This window comes from Pyrus communis, chromosome 7, assembly GCF_041283825.1.
Source record: "Pyrus communis isolate YQ-2024b chromosome 7, ASM4128382v1, whole genome shotgun sequence".
In the NCBI taxonomy this organism is placed as follows: domain Eukaryota; kingdom Viridiplantae; phylum Streptophyta; class Magnoliopsida; order Rosales; family Rosaceae; genus Pyrus; species Pyrus communis.
Window position 1 is genome coordinate 29,888,590 of NC_142571.1, and position 26,713 is coordinate 29,915,302.

Below are 26,713 nucleotides of genomic sequence, written 5' to 3' on the forward strand. Positions count from 1 at the left end.
GAGTGGACTGGTCGGAATCGCTCTGGGAAACCAACTTGCAAGCCGAAACAAGAAACTTTTCTTATCTACTATATCAACAAACAAACATGTAGAAAATTGGACAACAATCAATGGAGTGGACTGGTCGGAATCGGTCTGCGAAACCAACTTGCAAGCCGAAACAAGAAACTTTTCTTATCTACTATATCAACAAACAAACATGTAGAAAATTGGACAACAATCAATGGAGTGGACTGGTCGGAATCGCTCTGGGAAACCCACTTGCAAGCCGAAACAAGAAACTTTTCGTATCTTCTTCCATGTGGGCCTCAAACCCAATTAGTGGCCCAATTTTTAATTCCTTTTCTGTTTGTTTTTCTCTTCTTATTAGTGGTTTCTTTTTTATGGTCAGTTTTGGCATAATCTTGAATTTTAAATTAACTTGAAGATGCTTTGAAAGGCTCAGAACAAAAGGAGGGGACAAGACTGAAAGGGAGAAAATTCAAATCCTTACAATAGATAACACATAATTATTGAATCTCGTTATTCTATATTGAAAGTAATGCTTTTTACGTAAACACATTATTCAACTCTCAACTTTCAGTTTTATCACTTTTCGGAACCAATAGATGCATTATGAAAGCATGTAGGTTTATTTGTTAATTATTGAAAGATTCAAGGTAGTCCGTCAACGTCAAAAACGTTGGATTATTTGTTAATTATTTGAGGGGCACACCAACTGGAAAATCAAGTAAGGAAGTCGATCACGTTGGAGTAGCCAGCTGTCTTTTTGTGTTTTTCTGGGTTAGTGGGATGTCTAGGATTTGACCACTAACCCTTTTTAACAACTGTTTGGTCTTTTTTCTCGCTTGGTTTAGAGCCTTTTCCTGGGTTTTGCCGCCTTTGTCGTTCTCGACAGGGTTCTGCCCTTTTTAATACATTCTCCTTTTGGACCAAAAAAAGGGTTGGAGTAGCTACTAGCTAGCTCATGGGAATATTTTTAGGCCACCCTTAAATGACGGTTACGTGTATCTTTTCTATTATTGTTAAATGAATTTAAATCTTGAGTATATATAAAAGATAGATACAAATTTCAAAATTTTAACTCATCCAATGATAATAAGTAAGTAGTAAGTATTACAACCACTTAAAAGTGGTGAGCAAAAATGCACCTAACTAATGTTGGCGTGTGACATATGCATGACACGTGTGTGGGACCCACAAACCTAATTATTTTATGAATTTGGATTCTTCGCATGTTTTTTTCCTCAAAACTACACAAAGCTTACCACTTAGTACTACAGTCTAATGCTATTTATTTTCACTTGTAAGTAAGAGGTTTTATGATAGATTCTCACCAAAGGCGAATTTGAACACATTATTGCTAATCCATTATGAAGCTTAGACCACTCCCGACTCCCCACCTTAAATAGCGACTCCAACGTTGGTGAGCCCAGTTGCTCACCCAGTCGATTATCAACTAGCCCAGCCCTCAAGCCAAACGGTGCAATGCTGAAGTCACAGTGATGTCAACCATTATTAAAAAACTAAAACAAAAATTAATTAAAAATACAAAAAAAATTATGCAAACAATAGTTCTTGCACCTTACAACACATTTCAATGTTTTCAATTACTTTCAACTAATTTTTTTATTATTATCCAAAATTATAAATAAAAATATATTTTTTAAGATGTACTTGGACAATTACTCTTCACTAAGGGGATTGAGTTGCCTATAGCCCATGGGTTTTAATCGCAACAGGGCTTTTAATCGCAGTGGTTTTTTCCCCCACAACATTATACAAGGCTTTTAATCCTAGCCATTGAAATTCATCTGATGCCCCTCAATCTGCCACGTAGTTTTAATGATTCCAAATTTACTTGGTTTATTTTTTATCACCCTTTCACAACTGCCCACGACTGTCCACTTACATTTCGGTGCCAGGGTTGCCTTCTTGTTCTTTTCCCTCCCTCTTCAGTCTTCTCACTAACCTGTCGGCGGAAGAGGACCTAACCCTGTTGAATAATTATCCAACGCAGCCATGGAAAATTCCTTCATACCAAGAAGGTTTTTTGTTTTTTAAAGAAAGCTTAAATAATAGAACCTTTAGGACAACCAATACACATATGTTTAGACCTAAAATTACACTATCGGCCCGTGGTATCAAAGCCGTTAAGACAATTTTGTTGGCATTACTATTGATTTTAATTGTAGTAATTATCTTGAAGATATCCTTAAAGCTTACAGAGATACGCGTGAGATTTTGTTGCAGAAAATTTATAGGGTTGTGGAGAAATTAAAGGAGATTGCACAGCTGGCTGCTTGCTAACCCCTCACAATTAATACGGCAGTGGAATGAGTCATGGAAGGCTTGCTGTGCAGCTTGATATCTAGTCAGTTGCATAGTTCCATATTTGAATGGATTTGCATGCAAAGCCACGTGGAATAATAGAATAAAGGAAAATCAAGGTCTTAGATAATGATGACACAAGTAACCTAAGTAGGCTAGACTTTTTTTTTTTTTATTATGGTGTTTTGATGATCAGATAAAGCATGGCTACTGATGGGTTTTTATGAAGAAATGTGAAGCCTAGGTGGGCTAGAAATGTGATGTGATAAGTGTGAAACCACACGAGCGTCTAACAGTATCAGCCAATATTTTGTCTGATGTTAATTTGATGCTTTTGTCCCATCGTGGAGAAAATTGCTTGGCTTTTCCCTCAATTGGGCAATCAAACAATTTGTCTCAAATTTTGTTGCACTCGTGTTCTAACAGTTCCTGTTTAGAGTAGGCTAGGCCTTGCTTAAGTGTTAGGTCACCGTCACAATTAATATTTTAGTATTTAATAAAAAGTATAGAGCATTCAGACTTACTTTAGGCATGGTAATCGTGTTGTGTTTACTGTATTTGTGTCGTTTTAATGACATATCATATATCTTAACGAATTCTGTTATATCAAACTCGTTAAAATGAATGAAAAATATAACCTGACCTGAATTTTACGTGTTAAAATTAACAGATACTAAAACACGACCGGTTATTGACTTCATATTCCCATTTTAAGTTCCTGGAACCTTGTATTTGGCTATTTCATGTAAAAGAGGAGGGAATCTTGAGATGCAAAAGACTTATGAAAATCATTCCCGCCCAACTCTGCTGCCAAACAGTTGGAATACGCTGAGGAACAGTTTGCATTCTTCTGCAACTCTTCAACAGATAAACTCTTTGGATTAATCTTATTTTCCACTATTATCACATGTATTTTATTTTGTAAATTTGTCATTTGAGATAAGTCTATTTTGTAACTGATTGATTGATGTAAAGCTATATATACAACACGTACACTCACTCATGGTTAACTGAGGAGAGAGGATCCTCACTGGATCCTCTTTGTGAGGATCCTCACTGGATCCTCTTTGTGAGGATCCTTTCTTCAATCACATCCGTTTATTGTACATCGTGCGGTCAATTTTTATCAATTACTATTTATATTTTAAATAAAAAAATTTATAATAATTTTTTACCGCACGATACGTTGGAGGATAAGATTCTCCTGTTTGAGTCAAACTAAAGATTAAAGTGAATTACCATTGGAGTTACTCAAACCTCACCCCTTGAACAGTTATACGGCCGTTGCTGTGTAAACAACATTCGCCCTCTTGTCCAAAAAAAAAAAAAAAGACAACATTCCCCTCTTTTTCATCCTTTGCATTCTCTCCTGTTCATCCTCCCTTAAATAAGTTCCTATCTTAAAACAAAAAACTAGATGTATCCGGTTTAAAACATGTTGTTGCTGTGAAAGCTAGACTTGTGACTTGGGAAAGACTGAAATGTCTCTGTGAATCTTCATGGCTTCAGAATGGATAACCACCTGTTGTCTTCTTTTATTTAAAAAAAAAGAAAAAGAAAAAGAAAAAAAGGTTCCCAACCTAGTTTTAGTTCTTTCACAATATAAGAAACTAATTAAGACAGAGATAATTCAACTGAAGTTGTTTTAAAATTACTTTTGGTCGACTATTACACATGAAAGGTTAAATGGATTGTCTTTTGCATTGAGAAAGATATGTTGCAAAGGCTTGATTTTGAACACTTGCAGTCGACTTAATTACTTAAACCACTTGTGCTAATGTCTTCTTGTTGGTTGATTCTCGAAACACATCTAACATCAAGCACTCTATGTAAGGTTTATATCACACATGATCGATACAAAATTAGAGAAACGCTACCCTGGCTAAATATCAACAATATTGTTTCCAGGCCAGAGCTGTACCCAGCTAGAGTTGTGTATGGAACTCTTGGCCATAATTTGAGCATCTTCACTTTGACCTTTCTCAATATACTAATTGCCAGCTGTCAATGGCAAGCTCTCACCATTGACATCCGCTATTCTAGCCGGGGACAGGGCGGACACCGTCGCGCATTGGTATACACATGACGGATGGTAGCAAGTGCCACCTCTTCAGGACTGTTACAATTGTGCAATTCTCAATATGTTTTGCATCTAGAGACTACAGTTTCCAAGTCCTGGGACATGAGCACAAATGCTTCTACTTTTGTCCGTTTTGACATGTTTGCTGGAGACTGGAACTTCGGTGAAACAGTTTGCCCAATCGAGAAGTTCTTCCCCATGAAAGTGACCTTTCCCGAGGGGTTTGATGGCCATTGATGAGATTCTTTGCCCACCATGACTATCACTTGACGACGCGTAGGTTCACATTGTCCCTTTGATAATGAACAACATGCAATCGAGTGGATCTTCCATTCGAAAAACAAACTTGTTCTCACTGTATATCACTAGCTTTAGATGGTAGCATATGAACGTCAACACCTTTTCATCCGTCTTTAAGCACATTCACCAATATAATAAGACATGCGCGTGCACGTAGAGACATATATCATCAGAACAATATTGCAGTGAAAATGGATGCAATTAATAGAAGGTGAGAGATTGAGTTTTGAAGAACATACTGTTCAAAGTGTATCCATGAAAAGATAGCGTTTTACAGATCTTTTGGTATGCCAGGGAAGAATAAGGAATGGGTTGTGGACATAATCTTCGTCTTTTTTCAATGCTTGCACTAGGCCATTCATGATTTCGTTCTTGATATCCTCAGGGAAATTATTTTCATGTGTCCACTTGCATACATCTACCTTCTTCATCCGAATCTTCTGCCTTATTGTCTCTTTTTGCAGCTTTTTTTTTTTATTATTCTTTCTCATCCCCTGGTCTCTTAAAGCATCCTCTATTGTTATAGCTCTTTGTCTCATCTCTTCTGTTTTTGTAGCTTCCGTCTGCATAAAAGTCTGACTCGCCACAAATCAAACAATCACGTAATATACTCAGAACGGTCTCCGCAGTCCCAACTCCCAAACATGGAAAAATTGTTGAAAGTTAATGTATAGAGAGATTCAATATACCAACCTGCACGTTTCCAATGAGAATATAAACAGTAGCAAGCCAACGAGAGAAAAAGAGATATTGTTTGGATCTGATTTTACATTATCGTCTCGAGTAATCGAAGTCGCTGGTTGAACATAATTTCAGATCAACGGATGAAAAGGTGAAGATAATTTTATTATTAAAAGATATTATTATGATTTTATCATAATAATTATCTTTTAATAAAAAATTATTTTTATATAAGGGAAATGAGATGCAAACTATATCTCAAAGCTTTGAGACTTTAATATGGTTAAGCAACAATTTACGTGCAAATTAAATATTGGTCAGATGGGACTATAAGGAGATATGGATGATATTGAAGACTATTGCCGTGCAAAAGTTGGATTTGCAATTCACATTGTATGCGTGGTTGCACCTGAACAGATATCATGGAAAAGAAAGTTTTATAGCTGCATTGGGAGTTTTAATGGGATAAAGCAAGGCATTGATGGGAGTTCTGACTATGATGTGATAAGCCTAGAACTCTAGATAGGTTTAAAGCCACGGAAAGCAATTTGAAGGACAGGCCTCTGACACGGGTCAGTTTTTGCTCCGCGAGTTTGAGTTGCAGCCAGACTCTACAATATTATCGGACCTTGCCAAGCAGAAAATATGAATACTATGGTGCATTATTAGAGTCACCTCCAATTCAACCCACAATTGCACTGCGCAAAACCTCTCAAACATCTTGAGTTTTTTTTATTTTCTTTGTACTCCAACACATCTTCAGTTTGCAAAGGCTTGATTTTGAACACTTGCAGTCGACTTAATTACTTAAACCACTTGTGCTAATGTCTTCTTGTTGGTTGATTCTCAAAACACATCTAACATCAAGCACTCTATGTAAGGTTTATATCACACATGATCGATACAAAATTAGAGAAACGCTACCCTGGCTAAATATCAACAATATTGTTTCCAGGCCAGAGCTGTACCCAGCTAGAGTTGTGTATGGAACTCTTGGCCATAATTTGAGCATCTCCACTTTGACCTTTCTCAATATACTAATTGCCAGCTGTCAATGGCAAGCTCTCACCATTGACATCCGCTATTCTAGCCGGGGACAGGGCGGACACCTTCGCGCATTGGTATACACACGACGGATGGTGGCAAGTGCCACCTCTTCAGGACTGTTACAATTGCGCAATTCTCAATATGTTTTGCATCTGGAGACTACAGTTTCCAAGTTCTGGGACATGAGCACAAATGCTTCTACTTTTGTCCGTTTTGACATGTTTGTTGGAGACTGGAACTTCGATGAAACACTTTGCCCAATCGAGAAGTTCTTCCCCATAAAAGTGACCTTTCCCGAGGGGCTTGATGGCCATTGATGAGATTCTTTGCCCACCATGACTATCACTTGACGACGCGTAGGTTCACGTTGTCCCTTTGATAATGAACAGCATGCAATCGAGTGGATCTTCCATTCGAAAAACGAACTTTGTATATCACTGGCTTTAGATAGTCGCATATGAACGTCAACACTTTTTCATCCGTCTTTAAGCACATTCACCTATATAATAACACATGCGCGTGCACGTAGAGACATATATCATCAGAACAATATTGCAGTGAAAATGGATGCAATAGAAGGTGAGAGATTGAGTTTTGAAGAACATACTGTTCTAAGTGTATCCATGAAAAGATAGCGTTTTACAGATCTTTTGGTATGCCAGGGAAGAATAAGGAATGGGTTGTGGACATAATCTTCGTCTTTTTTCAATGCTTGCACTAGGCCATTCATGATATCGTTCTTGATATCATCAGGGAAATTATTTTCATGTATCCACTTGCATACATCTACCTTCTTCATCCGAATCTTCTGTCTTATTGTCTCTTTTTGCAGCTTTTTTTTTTCTCATCCCCTTGTCTCTTAAAGCATCCTCTATTGTTATAGCTCCTTGTCTCATCTCTTTTGTTTTTGTAGCTTCCATCTGCATAAAAGTCTGACTCGCCACAAATCAAACAATCACGTAATATACTCAGAACGGTCTCCGCAGTCCCAACTCCCAAACATGGAAAAATTGTTGAAAGTTAATGTATAGAGAGATTCAATATACCAACCTGCACGTTTCCAATGAGAATATAAACAGTAGCAAGCCAACGAGAGAGAGAGAAAGAGAGAGAGATACCTGAACGGCTAATTTTAGGAAGCTTTCAGTTTACAAGGCGGATCAAGTAGAGCGAGCGCATTCGAGTGGCAGAAACCAAAGCAAATAGCTAGATGTTTCATGCAAATGATGATGTTATAGATCCAGAAAATCCCTTTTCGAAAACAAATCAAAGTTCTACTTGTTAATATAGAATTAGTGTTTCGTTTAGACGAGCTGTTTAAGTTCCTTTATCATAATGGCAGGTAGTAGCACTGACCAAGATTGTTAATTTTCTTCTCTCCCAAGTCCCAAGTCTTTTTGTAATGTGCTTGTTGTTTTACCAAACCAAATTATGCAAACCTTACAAATTAAACATGACCGAGTTGTGAATCGGATTGAAAATAATACTGAATAACAACTTTCATCTCAGAAATATGCAGATTAAACTGGCATTTGATGAAGACATCTAGCCTTGGATTATCAGAAATTTTTCACTTCTACACCTGTTTGGATTCACACTTGGCAACCACTATATATACACCAAGAACATATACGAGCATATAATAATCCAACTCGTTAACATATGATAATTAATCCAAGTCCAAGTCGTTAACGTATGGTAATTAATCACTAATCAGAACACGCAAACAACTAATTTATTGTTGCTGTGAAAATGAAAGTTGCAGGAGAATTAGTTCGATTAATATTCCGCTCATAAACAATTAAAAGTCAGACCTGCGTCAGTGTCGGGGATTTCAGTGTTGGGGTAGGTTTTGTGGTTCCCTCGATGAGCGGCAAACACGGCGGCAGACATAGTAACTCCGCTGCACGATCGAACGAGGACGAGAAACGTACGTTTACGAGAACGACCGCCATTTTTGTTGATTTTTGAGCTGCTGCTCCGACTGGAGGACGACGAGCACTGTTTTCTTTCGTCTTCCCGCTTCATCTCATTCAACTCTGCGTGTATTACTCTTTCTTTTATGAGTTGGGGGCAGTCGTTGTCCCTTTGTTATATATAATAAAAAAATAAAAAAAAAAAAAAAAAAAAAGGTAACAATCTGTGAATTTAGGGCCCGTTAAATGGGTCTAAATGTACAAAATGACTTAATGACCTACGCCTTGCTGGGTGACTAGATTTCCCCACACCGCCACACACCAAAGGATGGAAGAATTGGGGAAGTGAATTCAAACACAGAATATCGAGTGTGAAGATAAAATAAATATTTTTAACCACTTGAACTATAAGTTTCTTGAGCTAAATGATAAACACACATATTTTTGTTTTCCAAATTAGAGTCAAATTTTTCTTGCAAGTTGCTAAGTACTCTTAAAAGAATAATCGAAAGGTACACAAAACGAAAAGAACCTCCCAACTCAATTGGGGTTGATGAATGAATCAAACTCCATAGCCAGATTGGTACATTAATTATCTTATAATACCGATCTTAATTAGTTTCTTAATCTTTAGCTTCGCGTTCTTATTCGAATAAGAATGTAATTGTTCCCTAAAGTCAATGGGAGAGGAGCTTGAATATGAAATGAACAAGAAGTCCGACCCAAACCTTGAGAATCGGCTGTGTCCTTGTATACGAGGAGAAATTACACAGTGGTATTGTGAAAAATTGTTCTTGAGCAAAAAGTTTTTTAAACAACATTAACAACACGCCTCGAGCTCAAGAATAAAAAATAATTCGGTAACCCTAGCATGTGTATTTTGGTCATTTCACATAAAATCAAACGAAAATAAATTAAAAATTAAGAATGGGTTGTAGCACTACTTGTGCAGATATACATGAACTGATTAATGTGAGACTTGTAAATCCTCTTTCTATGGAAGAACCCTGCATATAAAAACTGAAACCCTTCTTATTAGATGATCATAATACTTCCCAAAAATCTAAATTCTTAAGACTCCTTGGATGATCATAATTTTTATCAGAAGAGGGATGTCACTTAAGGGCAAGTGAAATGGTATGGTCACACAAAAATTTGCATTCTCCGCAAATCTAGAAGGGCCATAGTGTACCAGTTCGTGGAACTAATGCAATCTTTCTTTCTTGGGAAAAAGAAGATTGATATTTGATTGGCCACTGAGGATGATGGATAGGTTTTGTTAAGAAAACCCATGTGTATTCATAAAGATGTTAATAAAAACTCGTCCAAGTAGGGTGCTGTTTCAGTTTTGTATTGAACAATGAGTACGCAGATTATGCATATCTGAGCGGCAAGTATGGCTATTCATTCAATAACCACAACAAAACTTTTTCTCATGAAGTAGAGTCGGCTATATGAATCCTAAAACGCCATTGCGTTCGGTTTTGTGCCACGTCTTCTGTTAGAGCCAAGTACTCCAAGTCTTTTCTTAGAGTCCCTTCCAAAGTATTCCTAGGTCTTCCTTTATCCCTTCATCCCTGAACCTCTATCTCGTAATCACATCTTCTAACCATAACATAAATAGGCCTTCGTTTTACATGTCTAAACCACCCTTACCGACTTTTTCTCATCTTTCCTTCAATTTCGACTACTCATACTTTGCCTTGAATATCCTCATTCTTAATCTTATAATTGCTTGTGTGCCCACACATTTAAAGAAGCATTCTCATCTCCGCTACACTCATTTTATGTACATGTTGATGCGTCACTGCCCAACATTCCTTGCCATAAAGCATTCCTAGCCTTACTGACGTCCTATAAAAAATTTCCTTGACCTTTAGTGGCGTACGACGGTCGCACAACACACCCGATGCACTCTTCTACTTCATCCATCTAGCTTGTATTTTATGGTTGAGGTCTCCATCCAACTCTCCGTTCTTTTGCAAGATAGATCCTATGTAACAAAGCAGTCGCTTCTTGATACTTCCTGATCTTCAATCCTCATCCTAATTCAAAGAGATAAAAAAGGAATGCCATATGAGTGTTGCTGTGTTTGACACAATGAATGAATCGGTCAAACATAAACCTAGTTTAGCTGATTGGAGATCCTATCGTCTAGGTTCAATAGGCAAACTAGTTTGGTATGATTCGAAGACATTAACACACAACATGCCTCATTCCTATGGTGGAAGAGTGTGTTATCTATTGAAGCAGGGTACTTATGTTTTATGATGCTGATATCTTGTAATCAAGAGGAATAAAGCAGACTATTCTTAATCAATGTCACCTCTATGAGAGTAAATATAGGGTTGCATTTATAAGAATTATATGGTTATATTCTCTAAAGCTCTCAGGAATCCAGAATTTGTTTAGGACCAAAATGAATACAAACATATGAACATATAGTGTGTCTTGGTTTGCCAAAATAGGTGAACATTTCAAGATTGTATATCCACTACGTCATCTGGTAGATCGGGTAAGTATTCACTAAGGTAGTTCAAATCTAAAAGAAACCTCACCTGATGTGTGTCACATCTAAATGTTTGCTCTCTCAAACCCTTATCCTTAGGTTTACTTTTCCGATTCAGAATGTGGGGTATAACTGGAGTTTTAAATAGTAAAAGTTGTTACATTCCACATTGGAGAGTTTTGTCTTTCCATTAGTCTTAATAGGAGAACCACAGGAGTGGGGTGAAATACTGTTTTATCGAGGACGCAGCAAGTCTGCTAGCCTCTATATCCATTTCACGTCAGTTTTTCTCCAACTCTTATCTCTTAAATTAGAATTTGAACGCTGTTATATTTGAATTAAAATCATTATATCAGGTATTACAATAATTATAACTATTCTGTTCTTTTATGTCATTTTGTCAAGCAGTATAACTTTCTAAGTTTGTTATAACATCAACTTCACAATCTGTCACTTTTCCTTCTTCAATTCATTTTTAAAATTATATATGTTTAAGTCACTTAGTACTACAATCTAGTAGTATTCCTATTCGTTTGTAAATAAGAGGTTTTACATTCGATTCCTTTTAAAAACGAGTTTGAATCACATAATTGCTAGCTCATTATTAGACTAAACCCACCTTCTCTCCGTTAGTGTAGATAATATCATTTGTGCAAAAAAAAAAAAAAATTATATATGTTTATGCCATGGATGGCTGAGTATCAAAATATAAATCCGTACAACTCCACCTCCGGGCAGGGTGTGGCCAAGTCAAACCCTTCCACCAACATCGGCAGGGTGTGCTCAATGCTTAATTAATTTCAACAATGTCGTCATTGTTAGCACGGTTGTTGGCAACAACAGTTGCCAAGTCGTCGGCCATGAGAGCAAAGGCTTGCACTTTTCCCCGAGTTTTGACATGCTCGGTCGAGATTGGAAGTTGGGTGAAATCGGGTGAATTGAGAAGCTCCTCCCCATAAAACTGACCTTTCCCTAGAAGCCTGGCGGCCATTTTCGATGAAGTAGCACTAGTACTACTAGTCCGTGAGTAGGTCAACACTGTCCCTTTAATAATGAAGAGCATGCAATCGAGTGGATCTCCCATTCGAAAAATGAAGCTACTCTCTTTGTACGTTACTGGCTTCAGGTAGTCGCATATCTTTTCCAACGCTTGTGTACCCATCATTTCAAGCACTGGTACCTATATGCATGCATACACAAACATTAATCTATTGACGAGTATATATCATAACAACACTTAACGAATCAAATCCCAGGGAATTCATGTATATTTAGTTGTACTGATGGGTTTATATAGTGGGATAATTGTAGGACCATCATACGGACCATGTATTGATCACAAAATAGGACCTCTTATATATTTCATTGGTTTTCCCATTTCCGCTCTTGAATACGGGGGGTCTATACAATCAATATATACATGGTCTCTGGACTCTCTATGAGGGCCCGATCATTTTTACCACAGAATCCCTGCTAAAAAGGGCTTTATATATATATATATATATATATATGTGTGTGTGTGTGTGTGTGTATCTAGAGAGAGAGAGAGAGTAATGTTTGGTATATATGTAGGATAGTTCGAACATTACTCTTTCGAAAAAACGAGACTGAAGTTGAGAAACATACTGTCCTTAGTATTTCCATACAAAGAAAACGTTGTAGAGGTTCTCTGGTTTCCGCGGGAAGAATAGAGAATATATCGTTCTTGAGATCAGCATCTTCGTTTTCCTCCACATTTTTATCTATGCTACTCAAGATTTCTTTTTCCAGATCAACAGGAAGGTCATGTCCAGATATATTCCAGCTCTTTAGGTCCTCCATCAAAATTTTTCTTCTCCTCTGCTCTGACACGGGAGCCTTGAGATTGAAGAGAATAACACAGTAAATACAAATGTAAGTTATTCTCTTCAAAGATCACTATACATATAAACTAGGTATATTTGTCTTCATAATATATAGTTCAAAGACCATTTACACATAATTTGGATGAACAAAATGGTGTTGAAAGTGAAATTGATAATCCTATGGTGTATAGAGAGAGAGAGAGAGAGAGAGAGAGAGATAGAGAGAAATGTTTGGTATATATGTAGGATAGTTCCAGAACATAACCGTCTTTAGAAAAAACGAGACTGAGGTTGAGAAACATACTGTCCTTAGTATTTCCATGCAAAGAAAACGTTGAAGACGTTCTCTGGTTTCCGCGGGAAGCATAGAGAATATATCATTCTTGAGATCGGCATCTTCGTTTTCCGGATCAATAGAAATGTCATCTCCAGATATATTCCTGCTCTTTGGGTTCTCCTTCTCCTTCAAACATCTTCTTCTCCTCTGCTTTGACACGGGAGCCTAAAGATGGAAGAGAATAACAGAGTAAATACAAATGTCAGTTACTCTCTTCAAAGATCACTATACGTATAAACTAGGTATATTTGTCTTCATAATATATAGTTCAAAGACCATTTACACATAATTTGGATGAACAAAATGGTGTTGAAAGTGATAATCCTGTCGTGTTCCCGAGTAAAGGATATTTTGAGCTTTAAATCTTGATTTTTGTACTTTTAAACTAAGATTTGACAGATGAATAACTCAAAATATCTCATACTTCGGAGCATCATAAGAAAAGCCTCCTCCTTTGTAACCATATCACCAAACCAATCATCAAGATCCAAATTTACAAATTAAGCTGAGAAAAAAATGATAAAATGGGAGAAAATACACCGGGGAGAGAGTTCACTCCAACCTGCAGCGGCGCACCTGCAGTTGCTGCGATTAATGTAAGCAGGAGAAAGCTATAGACAGAAATACAAATTGCAAACAAGTTTTCCACCTCATAGGTACTTGTCATGAGATTCGTGCCAAAATTACTGCAACAAGTTCAAAGATCAAGTAAATACATATGTAAGAAACGAAATTATCGATCGACTTTATAAACAATATTGCGGAACTACTTGAAAGTGTTGATTGTCATACAAACCTTACATTTCGCAGCCCCCACCAAAAACAGTAAATAAGCTTTCTTAGTAAATTTACATGGCCCACGATGTCAGTATTTAGGGCATCAAGAAATATTCCAAAATTAAAGGGCACCGATGAGTCACCATCTGAAATATTTATTGAGCAATGCTCGTTTAGAAATGTGATATTCCTTGAAGCAATAGTTGGACGGTTACAGTAGAAAGCATCTATACATCTTTTAGGATATGTGTTATGATTTACACAAGCGGAATGCCAGCATGAAATCTCTCGATCAATAGCAAGAAAATACCAAAGGGCTCCAAGTACCTAAAAATAAGACATGAATTAACAACTGATTGAACAAATAAAAAATAACAACCGATCAATGATTAACTTATTATCGATATGATTAATCGATTGATGAAACAAAAACTGAAGGCTTTGCTCGTATTAGTAACAATGTGGGAAAGATGATGACGGTGAATTTTAATTAATTTTTTTTATTGGAAATTCTGAATTAATTAAAAAGTTGTTTTGTATCTGAAGCATAGGAATATGATGTAATATTAGTGGGGGACACTCTTTTCTTCCGTTTGGGTTCAAATTTTGGTAAAGTTTTATCGAGGTTCAAATAAATGCACTCCTATCCATTCTTGTAGTTATTCATTTTATCATTAACTGGCACTTGTGGCTATTTTTTCTTTTATGGTTTAATTTTTATTTTTTTTAGAAGTTTGGAATTCTTTTTTTTTTTCCTTCTAGAAGTTTGGATTTCTAAATAACAACCAAGTAATTTTGCTATCAATTCAATTAATTAAGCATCCCAAACGTACGTACATATATACGTCAGCACACCATATATCATGTAGATTTGCGTTTGTGGTGTGTGAACGACTTAATCACAGCTACATTATTATTAATTTTTTTAGTTTATAAATATAAACCAATATCATTTGCATGTTTGTTGTTTGAGCAAGTAATATATAAATGATGGATTACGTCGCGAGAAATCTACCGAGCCTTATTATTTTGAAAGTTTTAAGAAGAAGAAGAAGAAGAAGTTGCAACAAAGTTTTCATTTGTAATTGTCATTATTTCATGACGTGGAAGAGTTTGAGTCCCAGGTATTTTTTTTTTTTTTTTTTTGGTGAACCTGATCCCAGTTTGACACCCACATTACACGAGGCTGAATTGTAGTGTGCATTTTTCCTAATAAATTATATTTTGTTGGAAATTATACTTAATTACCCTCTTACCCTACGCAAAAGCGTATGCAATTGGCATTTTTGTATTAGATTATGTCTTTTAAATTTTTAATTTAAATAACAAATTTATATTTTTGTTAAAAATTATTCAAAAAAAAAAAAGGAAGCAAAAGTATGAAACCACCCACTGACGTGGGAGTATATGGTCTTTTACTTTCTAAAGTTTAAAATTTTAAACACATTAAAATTTAAAATGTGGTGAATTTCCATTTGGTTCAATTGTAATTTTTTTTAATTCTTAAGGGGCAATTTATGATATTTTGCTTATTTCACCATTTTAGGATGCTCATTTTATATAATGATGAATAATTTAACTAACTAATTTATATTTTTATTAAAAATTATTTAAAAAAATGAAGCGAAAGTATGAAACCAAAAATTTTAATTTATTAAAAATTAAAACGTGGTTAATTACTTTAACTCCATTTGGTTCAATTGTAATTTTTTTTTAATTCTTGAAGGGCAATTTATGGTATTTTGAATGCTTCACCTATTTAGGCTTCTCACTTTATCTCTACATATTAATAAAACACTCATTGTCAACCAAAACCTTATGAAATTATCAGTTTAACCTTCTAATTAAAACTAAACATGAATAAGAAATATGGGCAAAAATGTAGTTTCACACAACCAATTTTGCTGTTTTTTTTTTAAGAAAAACTAATGAAAAATCCTCAAAAACTTTTAGTTTTAATAAAAAAAAAAATTACAAATAAAGGTGTAAGTGAATAGTAGCAGGAAAGGTAAAATGTCTCTTTTCGTTAAAAGTAAACAGTACCCGAAGTGTTTTGTTCAGACTTTTTTTTTTCAAAACTTTACCTACATGTAATCCTAATATATCTTTAACTTAAAAAAAAAAAAAAAAAAAAAAAAAAAAAAAAAAAAAAAAACCTCCCACTCCCACTTTCTTTCACTCTCTTCTTCTCTCCTTCTACTTCAAAAACAAAAATAAAAAATTTTTACATACATTTTATGTGTGCCCATGTGCTAGTATATATATAGATAGAAGAAAAGCAATAATAACTAAAACAAGTAAATTAAATAAAAAACAGCAAAACAATAAATAATACTAGCATATGCTTGTGTGTGTAAATATTAAAGATTGAAAAAAGAGAAGCAATATGTATATGAAGAAGAGGGAAGTTGGAGATAAATGTGAGAGAGAGAAAGAGAGAGAAAAATGTAGTTTTTTTTTATTTTTTTATTTTTTCAAATTAGAGGTATGATAGAATGACATGTATGTGAGATTTGGAAGAAAAAAAAAAGTTTGTGTAAAACTCCATTATTACCTATAATTTTATTTTGTGATAAAAGGCCAAATTACCTTTTAACCTAATTGGTTGACAAAAAAAGTTGGGTAAAGTATACAAAACTACCTCAATTATTGGTGTCACGACATATTCATACCTCATCTTTAGAATTTGATCCAATGTTATACCTTCCGTTACTTGGCCGTTTACTTTTCAGTTAAATGTTGGCCGTTTATATGGCTTGATTTGAATCCCACTTTTTATTAAAAAATTAATATATATTATTAAAAACTAAAAAAAATTATTTAATAACTTTTAAATATTAAAATAATAATAAAAAGTTGAAAAAAAAAAAAAAACCCTTATATTCGTACCCTTCCCCCCCCCCCCCCCCCCCTCTTTTTCTCTCTTCTCCTCCCTCTTCATCTTCTTCTCCCTTCCAGCCCCTTTCCTGCAACCCAGAAGAAAAAAAAAAAAAAAAAAAAAGGAGAAAGAAGAAAAAAAAAAAAAAAAAACCGAATCTGTATCCCAACAAGAAGAAGAAGAAAATCAAATCTGCAACTCAAAAGAAGAAGAAGAAGAAAAGAAGGGAAAAAAAAAAAACATAAAAACCCAAATCTGCAAAAGGAGGAGGAGGAAGAAGAAGAAAAAAAAAAAACCCGAATCTGCAAAAAGAAGGAGGAGGAGGAGGAGGAGGAAGAGGAAGAAGAAAAATAAAAACCCAAATCTGCCAAAGAAGGAGGGAGAAGAAGAAGAGAGAAAAAAAAAAAAAAAAAAACCACGAATCTGCAAGAGGAGGAAGAAGAAGGAGGAGAAGGAAGAAGAAGAAGAAAAAAAAAAAAAAAAAAAAAAAAAAAAAACCTGAATCTGCGAAGAAGGAGGAAGAAGTAGGGGGAAAGTGGGATTATTTTTTATTTTTTTTACTTTTCTTTTAATATTTAAAAATTATTTCTTTTTTAGTTTTTAATAATTTTTTAACAGAAAGCAGGATCTGGATCAAGCTACGTCAGTATTTAACTGAAAAGTAAACGGCCAAGTAACGGAAAATACAACATTGAACCAAATTCTAAAGATAAGGTATGACATTGTCAATTTTAAAAGATGAGGTATGAAAGTTTCGTGACATTAATAATTAAAATAATTTTTTGTACTTTACCCAAAAAAGTTCTATTGATGTTTAGATATTATCAAATAGATAAGAAATAATAAAATAAAAAAGAGTCAATTGCCAAGCTAATATTTATAGGTAATTGAGTTATTCTCTATATTGCTAATTAATTTTATGATAAAACTTTAATATTTTTCACATTATTCTATCTAGCTTTATTTAGAGTGGTTCTGTTTATTCTTAATTTGTGTCTCTAGGCATGGAATTTCTCGATCAGTTGTGACTTGAGATGAAACTTACGTGACTGAGTAAAAAGTAGAAACCATAATAGACTGTGGCTTTACGCAGTATTCCAATATTCTTGATTCTTTTGAACTCTTCGCGAATTCTGCATATCCTTAGTAGAGATTGAAGAAGAAGAATCCAACCACTAAATTTAGGCTGTCGAATAGATCCAGAGCCCCATATTTTGTAAAAAGCAACTCCCATTATCAGCTGTATCAGAGAAAAAAATATAATTAAAAATGCGTTAAGTATCTCCAAAAATTGTTTAATTAACAAGCTATATTTATGTATGTGAGTATGTATGCATGTATGTATGTATTTATGTATGTACGTACACAGATTTATGTCATTTCTCTTACTTGTGGGATAGGAAGAAGAGCCAAAACGTCAATACTGACGGAGGTGAAAACGTCAATACTGACGGAGGTGAAAACTTGTGGCCTATTCCCCCTATCTTCTTTAAAAAGCACGAGTCGATATAGCAAATGCACCAGGGCTATGAAATCCAAGAGTGATCGGAAAATAAGAGAACCGGTCCACAACTTTTTGTCCATTCCAAGGCACTTATTATCCTGATCGATGATTGGAATGTAATAGAAAAAAGGATCCATTACCACAGCAACCACAAATGAGATTCTAACAAAATTGGACCACAATGACTCCGCTTTCACTGCAGAAAGATACAACAAATTAACAACACAATCAGAATCATAATGATGAAGCTACAACATACGACCAGCTTCTTAGCAGAGAGTCCACTGCTATTCATGGAGTGGGATAGCACAGCCATAGTACAATCGTAATTCTCGAATAATGTCCAAGTATTGATCACATGGCGATTGCCATATACTATTGCTAATACATGACACTATATTAGTAAACAGTGTTTAAAATTTCTTTAATATGGGTGATATCGGAAAACTAAGAGAAATATATGAAAATGGGATGTAGTATAAAACCTTCACCTCATATTAGAGAAGCCCTTAAATTTTGACTAAAATTAATAGATTTCGTCGATATTTTCGACATATCGGTTATATATCAGAAAAACTCTTATATTTCGTCTAAAACATTGTTTGACATTTCCTAAAATTTCATTTTTAAATTTTTATTGAAAGCAACCGATCAATTGATATATCACTTGACATTACTACAAATTTATATATTGATACTTTCGCCGATATCGACATTTTAAATTCTGCTGGTATGATCAATCCCGCTCCATCAACCATGAAGCGAGATCCCTCTTAATTAGGGACTTCCATATATTCTATTTTAGAAAGAAATAAAATGCAGTATTAATATTGTAAAGAAAAAAAAATTATTGTAAAGAAGTACTAACTGCTTAACTAATTGATTTAAGGTATCCTCCCCTCCTGCGACGAGGTTGGCCGCCTCCATCATCCGTCAGTATGGAGAAGATCGAGCACTCCAAGGCCCTGTAGAAACCCTACTAATAACCTGACAGTGGAGAATAAAATGCGGTTGGTTTGTGGGAGGGAGCGAGAGAGAGAGAGAGAGTGGAGCGAAGCTGGCCTAATGGCAAACAGCTCATTTCTCTAAATCGGAACCAAATCTTAAACACAAACAACTCAGTTACAATTGTACTGTGTATCTGTGAACTATTTTAAAGTTTCAGCAAGACAAGTTGTTAGACCGCAGAGGCTGCAGGTCAAAATACTGGGATTCATAATTTAATTTTCGAGTTAATCTCAGTTTACTATTCTAAAGTTTATTAGTTTTTAACATTTTATACATGAAATTTTTTTCGTTACAGTCTAGTACCTAAAGTCATAATTCTTAAATATTTTCATACATCTATTAAGTTTCTGTCAGAACATTCGTTAACTGATAATGTGATGCCTACGTGGACAATAATTGAGAGTCACGTGGTTATTAAAAAAAATCAAAATCAAAATAAAACAAAAAATTCACAAATCTGGGCTTTCCTATCTCACCCACCCAACCCTTCCTCCCTTCCCCAAAATCTCAGCCACCAGTCCCCTCCTTTTCCGTCGGCCGACTACCGTTGTCACCATGCTTCCCTAAAATACCACCGAATCTCTCCTCTATAATTTAAATATCATCTTTTCAGACCAATAAAATAAAATAAAACACAAAAAAATTAAATAAGAAAAACAAAAATACCCAGATTCCCAGAGACCCGCATCGGAGAAGGAAACAACGGACTCCGATAACATCACAAACTCTTAACTTGAAGGTCGGCGAAGGCGGATTTGAGGGTGCCGACCATCATCGGGTTCCACGCCCAAATAAGAGTGGGGAAGAACGAGAGGGAGGAGGAGAAAGAAAAATAGCAAAATAGAGAAGAGATGGCGTGTCGCCGGTGGAATCACATGTCGCCGACGGTGGTGGGTGGTTGCTGGTGGTGTGGTGGGTGCTTGGCGTGGAGGGGTAGCGATGAGTGCTTTCTGATTGTTTTGAACATTATGTTAGATTTGGGGGAGGTAATCGAGTTGTCGGGGACGGCGGGCTTCGATTCGGCGGCGGCCATGGAGAGAGAGGGATGGAGGTTTGTGTGGGAGCGCGGGTGACGGTTGGAGAGGCCCAGATTTTAAAAAATAAAATAAAATAAAATATAAAAAAAATTAATTTTAAATTTTTTTAATATTCAGCCTATATTAACACGTGTCGTTCAATCATTATCCATGTAGACGTTATGTCATCAATTAACGGAAATTCTAACGAAAAACTTAACGGATGTATTTACTATAATTACTAATATAATTCATGTGAACAGTTGGAGAACGCCGCAAGAAGTCTAAATGAAATCAGACTACAACCAAAATATTTTAGAAATTTTCACTATACACAACAAAATACAAAAAATACTTTATAGGCCAAATCTCACTTTGACGTTCTAGATGATACTAGGAAATGGTGCCCACACGTTGCTGCGAGATAAGAAAGTTCGTAGGTAATAAAAATTAAAAAAAATTATTAAAAATAGATTGAGCATAATTTGTAAGTTGTTCAGTTTTGGCTAATGTTATATTAATTTATACAGACAAATGTATTGAGAAATAAAGAGTAAGTGAAATTGGATACATATATGGAATGAGAATTTGAATAACGTCTAAGGAAAGATAAGTTTGTTGCAATTTAGTACAACAAAGATGGAAATTGGTGTCTTATGCAACAAAATATTTTTAGTGATAGTGTTATATAAGAGTTACGAAAGTGTTGCAAATCATGCTATGATTAAATAGCAGTTTATTTGCCAATTTTATAATTTTTAAAATAAAATTAAATGGCGCTCTAAGACAGATTAGATTTATGTAAATTGGTAAACTTAGTTTTGATTATCTGGAGTAAGAATAATCATGCTATGATTAAATAGCAGTTTATTTACCAATTTTATAATTTTTAAAACAAAATTAAATGGCGCTCTAAGACGGATCAGATTTATGTAAATTGGTAAACTTAATTTTGATTATCTGGAGTAAGAATCATCATTTCCTTCTTTTCTCTTTAGAGGAATTAACTATTATCAATTGATATAGATACCTTCTTCTTCTAACTTATTGTGAATACATGGCTTATTATTTGTTTGTCTAGTGAAAGGTTTAAGGCCAATATTCAAAAGTATAAACAGACATCCTTCCACTAAAGATAAATCCTGCCCATATTTTGTAAATCTGTGAAAGAACATATTAGATTAAGGTACATCTCTAGTGCAAATGTCTACTTTTATACTTTTATCTCTAGTGAAAAGAAGCTAGTTTATACATATATATATATATATATATATTAGTAATAGCTAATTCGCCTAAAGAGAAAGCCTAGTAAAAATTGTAATTAAATGTAGAACGTCAATAAAACAAAGTTAACAAAGTACTAATTAATTTTACATACCTTTGAATATTTGTGTCTTCATTTCTTGAAAATGTATTTGTCAACGTTGTAAATCCCTTGCTGAATTAGCTTTTTTTTTTTTCCCTAAAATTGTAAAATAAAGTGTTAAAAAAAGATTGTATGGCAGTTAATAAATAATATATAATAATTAGTTGAGATGGATGGAAAAATAGAGTCATACGTAGGATGAAAGAGCAAAAACTAAATTTGAATATAGGAAATAAAAAAACAATTTGTAATTCATTATCATGCATTGTTATCTATTTTATGCTAAACATAAAAGATAAAGTCTATTAGTAAGAGTGAAGCTAGTGTTTTGGAATGGGTGTTCTAGACGCTAAAGAATTGAGAAACTGAGATTAAGAGCAATTCTGATGACGGAATTGAGAATTAATAGGTATGTAATTAAAAAGTTATCTTATTGCTAAGTTTGAATTTGACTAATGATAGGTATATATCATGAAATTTTTTTGCCACAAAATGAAATCTGAACAGAAAGCATGTAGTCAAGTGGGAAGCAATGTTAATTTGAAACAAAAAAAAGAATTCAAATAAAGATGAAATGCCAATTAAAACTTAAATGGAAAAAGGATGAAATAATGCCTCAAAATATTATAAATGTTTCTCTAAAACTTAATTGAGAAGATAAAAACAGTGACCCACTTTTTGTTAACTAACATCTCTGCAACAGTTTTAGCATAAAAAAAATTTCCTTGCTAGCTAAATTTTTCAGCTAATCAAATTGCTAAGCAGCATATATATAGCCGATAAATAAGATAAACTGGATATTTCATGTATACTTAATATATTAGAGTATAAAACTTAGACCAAATGTGTAACCTTTAGGCACTTAATCACATCAGAACATTATTTTAACAAAAACAGAAAAATATTGCATGAAATTTTTTTTTCTGCGAAAAAAATAAGGAAACAGGGGAAAGCAAAAGCATTTCCCCCTATACATACTTGCTAAAAGTTACCATAGTAAACCACAACATATAAAAAAATTTACAACACATTGATAAAAAAGAGCATGTGTCAATACACTTTAGCTAACCATTTTCTGGGCATAAACAGAACCACCACTGACTAAATAATAATGTTCTGCAAAACTAAAATAATACTACAACCGCAGAATAAGAATAAATCACAAAAATACATGACAATAAGAGAAAGTAGAAAACAAAGAAAATTGAAAGGAAACCAAATAATCTCAACTAATTGAACACCTAATTTCTGTAAATCCAAAACTAATAGCTCCTTATACATAGTTGCCAACTTATTACAATAAACCACAGCAATGCATAAAAAACTTTACAACACGTTCTAATTAAAATCTAAGGAAAAAAAAATGTTAAGTTTTTTCTATTTTAAAATCGAAGAAACAAAACCCACAGATTTAAATAACCATGTGCATCTTACCCTCAAATTTTTCATAAGCACAAAAACTATCTAAGATGTTGTTCTCCCTTTGCAAATGCAACCTACAAAACAAATCAAGCAACCAAAAAAAAAAAAAAAAAACCGAAAGGGTAAGTAACAAAGCTCAAAAACCCTAGCACAAAAATGTCATAAACAGGATAAAAATGGCCAGCAAGTCTAACTACGACAGATAACAGTGTAAATGTTACTAATATAACTTGTCACACATAATAAACAACACTATTAAACTGGAATATTAATCCAGCAGATTTATATACCATTATAAATGTTATCAAAATGAGCTGCAATACAAAGCAGTGAAGATTTATACCCACCAGATCCTTCTCACAGTCCAAAATCCAAATAAGACTTCAAATCCATAAAATTACAATGAAATTAATACCATAATGTACCAAACAACTGTAAAAAATAAAATGCACCAAAGGCAAACATGAATTCAACAGGCCAAATAACCAAAAAGATTCATACCTCAATTGAATTTTGAACTTGATTCTCTCGCTAAAAAATCTTAATCTACAAAACCAAATTAGTTTTATTAATAATAAAGCAACACGATAATGCATCAAACAACATTGAAAAATAAAATCTAGTAAAGGTAAAGATAAATTCAACAATCTAAATAAGTGCAAGCATTAATACCTGAACTGAATTTGCAGGTTAATTTTGTCGTTTAAAAATTCTGATCTACAAAACCAAATCTGTTATATTAACACCGATAAATTAAGAATTGATACGAAAAACAAATCTATAATTGAGGCCTTAAAATATATTATAAGCTCAATTAATACAAATAAAGAATCAGTACCACACTCACAACCTTATATTTTCACCAGTACATATGCATATTGCTCCAGGTTGTTAAATCAGATCTTAAAGACCATGTTCCTAACACCAGAACTAACGACTTGAGATTCATATGAATTATAGCCAAGCCAAACCAAACCATTTAGGTTGTCAATAATGCCCAAATAAGCAGTTTAGCTTGGTTTCTTGAGTAGATCAGGTTAGTCAGGTCGCTGAAGAAACAACTACACACCAATTCTCAAACTGCACAACTACTAAATTACAACAGTATTGTATCGATGACTGAAAATGATCTCTAGAGCATCTAGGTACCCAGGCTTTCAATTAAAAAACTTATCCAATTGAATTCAATTAAAAAAATGATCTCTCAAATGAGTTATGAATTAACAGAAAATATACCAAAGGCAGTGGAAGCAGTACGTCGATGTCAGACATGAAACTTAGCTGATTCAACTAAGCGGGCCTGCTAACCAGAATGCTCAGACCTGGATCAACGATTAAGAACATCCAAGAAAGTCCCCTCTACATGTAGGAAAACCAAGTGTTGGATGAATTCAAATTTTATTCACACAAAGACATCTCTTGGTTATCTACATTGTAGATAGTTGGATGTACATTTGTCACCTCGAGTGCTTCAAAATAGCTGAGTCTCTTTCATTGGTTTAATTGCTCACCTGTGGGAACAGCTAAGCAATTTTCTACAGAAAGGACAATAACATCAAATCAACATCAGAAAAAATAGGAGCATGCTTCTTTGCCATCCCAATTTCCATACATTCCCATCATGTCTTATTTTATATGATCATGGATAAATCACGTCAATATCTTATATTAATTTTTTTTATAAAAATAATAAAATAAACAATAACAATAATATAAAATATTGACGTGATTTAAGAAGATAATGTAAGTGTACGGAAAGTGGAATGACAGCGAAGCCAGCTCCGAAAAAATATGGTCTTATGCTCGTTTGGTTGGTTTCACACTTAGCTACCGCCAGCTGTATCATAGCAACATAATAACTACCTAAGGCAAGTCGTCAACTGTTTCCCAATAAAAGAAAAGTCGTCGTCGACGTAAACTCTGATCCATCAAATAACCGTCAATGATAAAATTAATCAAAACATGAAAAAATAAAGGAAATTTTTTGAATCTTTAGATTATTAAAAAGTATTTTGCAACTCAGTTGTTCGAAATTATTTATTTTTACACTTGTGGTTTTGTTTAAATGGCCTCTCCTGTTAATTTAAATGAGTAGGATTGGTAATTCTAATCGTTAAACTCGATAATCATAAATAATCGTCTGAATAGATTGAATTTGAGTATGAAAATTTAGATATATTTTGAATATGGGAAAAAATTGTGAATATTATTCAGTTATGATTATAGGACCCAAATTCAATCTGAATAATATATAATATAATAGTATTTTATATCTATATATATATTCATTATTCACCGAATCTATTACTTTGAGAATACAAAAGTTGCATTTTGTGAAAAAAAAGTTCAAAATTTTGAATCAAAACCAATGAGAATTCAATGGTACTTACAGGAAATATCAAAGATCAACCAACATCATTAATGCTTAGCTTTAATTTTTATACTCTACAAGATTCATTCATTGAATCATTTTATACATCAAATATTTGATAATGAAATTAATATTTACTAAATTATAATGTGTCAACTGAACGAATATATTTTTTGTGTTAACGAAAATGGATATAACCGTTAATTGATGGAGAATCTGTTATCCGATGAGTATAGTTATGGATAATACCCGATAGTTATTTTGTGGTTATAAATATGATTAATTTTTGTGGATATGAATATGAATATAACATTTTCGTCCCCAAATCGAATCGTTGCTATCCCTACAAATGAATACATATGGATTCTTTTATTATTTGTAAAATTAAAAAATTAAAATAAAAAAAAAGTCTTGATTATTTACTGAATAAATGGTTTTGGACTTTGCCTTTGATCCACGAAAGACTCGCAATTCTTTCAATTGAGATTGTCCTTTATCCACTTAGATGAGGGTTCCGTTCAGCCTAGGAAACACTCAAACTCTATTACACGAGAACTTCTATGCAATGATAATGTTATGGTAGCGGTATATTCAAAACTGTAGCTACGTAAAACTTTGAAAAACATAATTAACTCGTAATTACTCAGCTACGGTGACATGTTAGATAAATTGCCGCCAATTTGGCAGGGACTGAAGTTGCTGGCTGCATTGTCACTTTTTTTTTAAGGAAAATTAATAAAAAATAATTTGAAAATTTTGAGTTTTAATGATAAAGATAAAATAAAAGGTAAAGTGAATAGTAATAGAATTGATTTTTTTAATGTAAAAATGTGATTTTTCGTTAAAATAAACAGTATCGGAAACTTTTCGTTAAAGTTTTTTTTTTTTTTTTTTTTTTTAAAGACAACTGAATTCAAGTTTGTCCTTTTATATGACGTAGGTCTTTTAGTATGAGGTGACATAGTCTTTTACATGACGCAAGTCATTTGTAGGAAGGAAAATACTTGGCTGCTGAACAGTTTAGCAGAAACTCCTATTTACACTCAATTTTAAATGAACATGTATCTAAATTTTAATTAAAAAAATTAAAATTTAAACACGTATTCATCCGAAGTTAATTGTAAGCAGGAACTCCTGCTGAACCTTCAGCAGCCAAACAGCGTTCGAGAATAGCGTGTGAAATCAAAATTTTGTTCGCACAAGGCATCTCTTGGTGTGTGTGTGTGTGTGTGTGTGTGGCTGCACATTTGTCAGTGCATTAAAATATCTGAGTCTGTTTCATTGGTTTAATTGCTTACCTGTGGAAACAGCCAAGCGATTTTCTAC

The 26,713-nt window shown here is 33.9% G+C and overlaps 1 protein-coding gene and 1 long non-coding RNA gene across 19 annotated transcripts; both read right to left on the reverse strand.

Moving 5' to 3' along the window:
• Nucleotides 1-6,091: 6,091 nt before the first annotated feature.
• Nucleotides 6,092-8,508, reverse strand: LOC148696040 (uncharacterized). Its single transcript, XR_015964257.1, has 2 exons — nucleotides 7,047-8,508; nucleotides 6,092-6,938 (listed from the first exon to the last, which is right to left on the reverse strand). It is a non-coding gene; the product is annotated as an uncharacterized LOC148696040 (long non-coding RNA).
• Nucleotides 8,509-11,396: 2,888 nt separating this feature from the next.
• Nucleotides 11,397-24,670, reverse strand: LOC137744074 (cyclic nucleotide-gated ion channel 1-like). 18 transcript variants are annotated; one of them, XM_088697037.1, is made up of 14 exons: nucleotides 24,253-24,624; nucleotides 23,689-23,733; nucleotides 23,518-23,562; nucleotides 23,029-23,090; nucleotides 21,607-21,690; nucleotides 19,073-19,191; nucleotides 18,090-18,400; nucleotides 17,746-17,940; nucleotides 14,056-14,149; nucleotides 13,842-13,968; nucleotides 13,608-13,731; nucleotides 13,013-13,210; nucleotides 12,491-12,721; nucleotides 11,397-12,044 (listed from the first exon to the last, which is right to left on the reverse strand). In XM_088697037.1, coding segments are annotated over exons 6-14 (1,671 nt in total). In that variant the 5' UTR covers nucleotides 19,074-19,191; nucleotides 21,607-21,690; nucleotides 23,029-23,090; nucleotides 23,518-23,562; nucleotides 23,689-23,733; nucleotides 24,253-24,624; the 3' UTR covers nucleotides 11,397-11,654. The 18 variants fall into 18 exon arrangements, with proteins under 18 accessions (XP_088553163.1, XP_088553165.1, XP_088553166.1 ...); XM_088697039.1 differs by having other exon boundaries at nucleotides 19,081-19,191; nucleotides 24,253-24,512; XM_088697040.1 differs by having other exon boundaries at nucleotides 19,081-19,191; nucleotides 23,689-23,747; nucleotides 24,253-24,512.
• Nucleotides 24,671-26,713: the final 2,043 nt, after the last annotated feature.

Excerpts from the sequence above, each read along its gene's own strand:
- LOC137744074 (XM_088697025.1), bottom strand. The coding sequence starts at position 21,628 with ATGAAGACACAAATATTCAAAG. Across the intron at positions 17,941-18,089 it reads CTCTTCTTCCTATCCCACAA|CTGATAATGGGAGTTGCTTT; the intron begins GTAAGAGAAATG and ends TCTCTGATACAG. Across the intron at positions 12,722-13,012 it reads GCATGGAAATACTAAGGACA|GCTCCCGTGTCAGAGCAGAG; the intron begins GTATGTTTCTCA and ends TTCAATCTCAAG.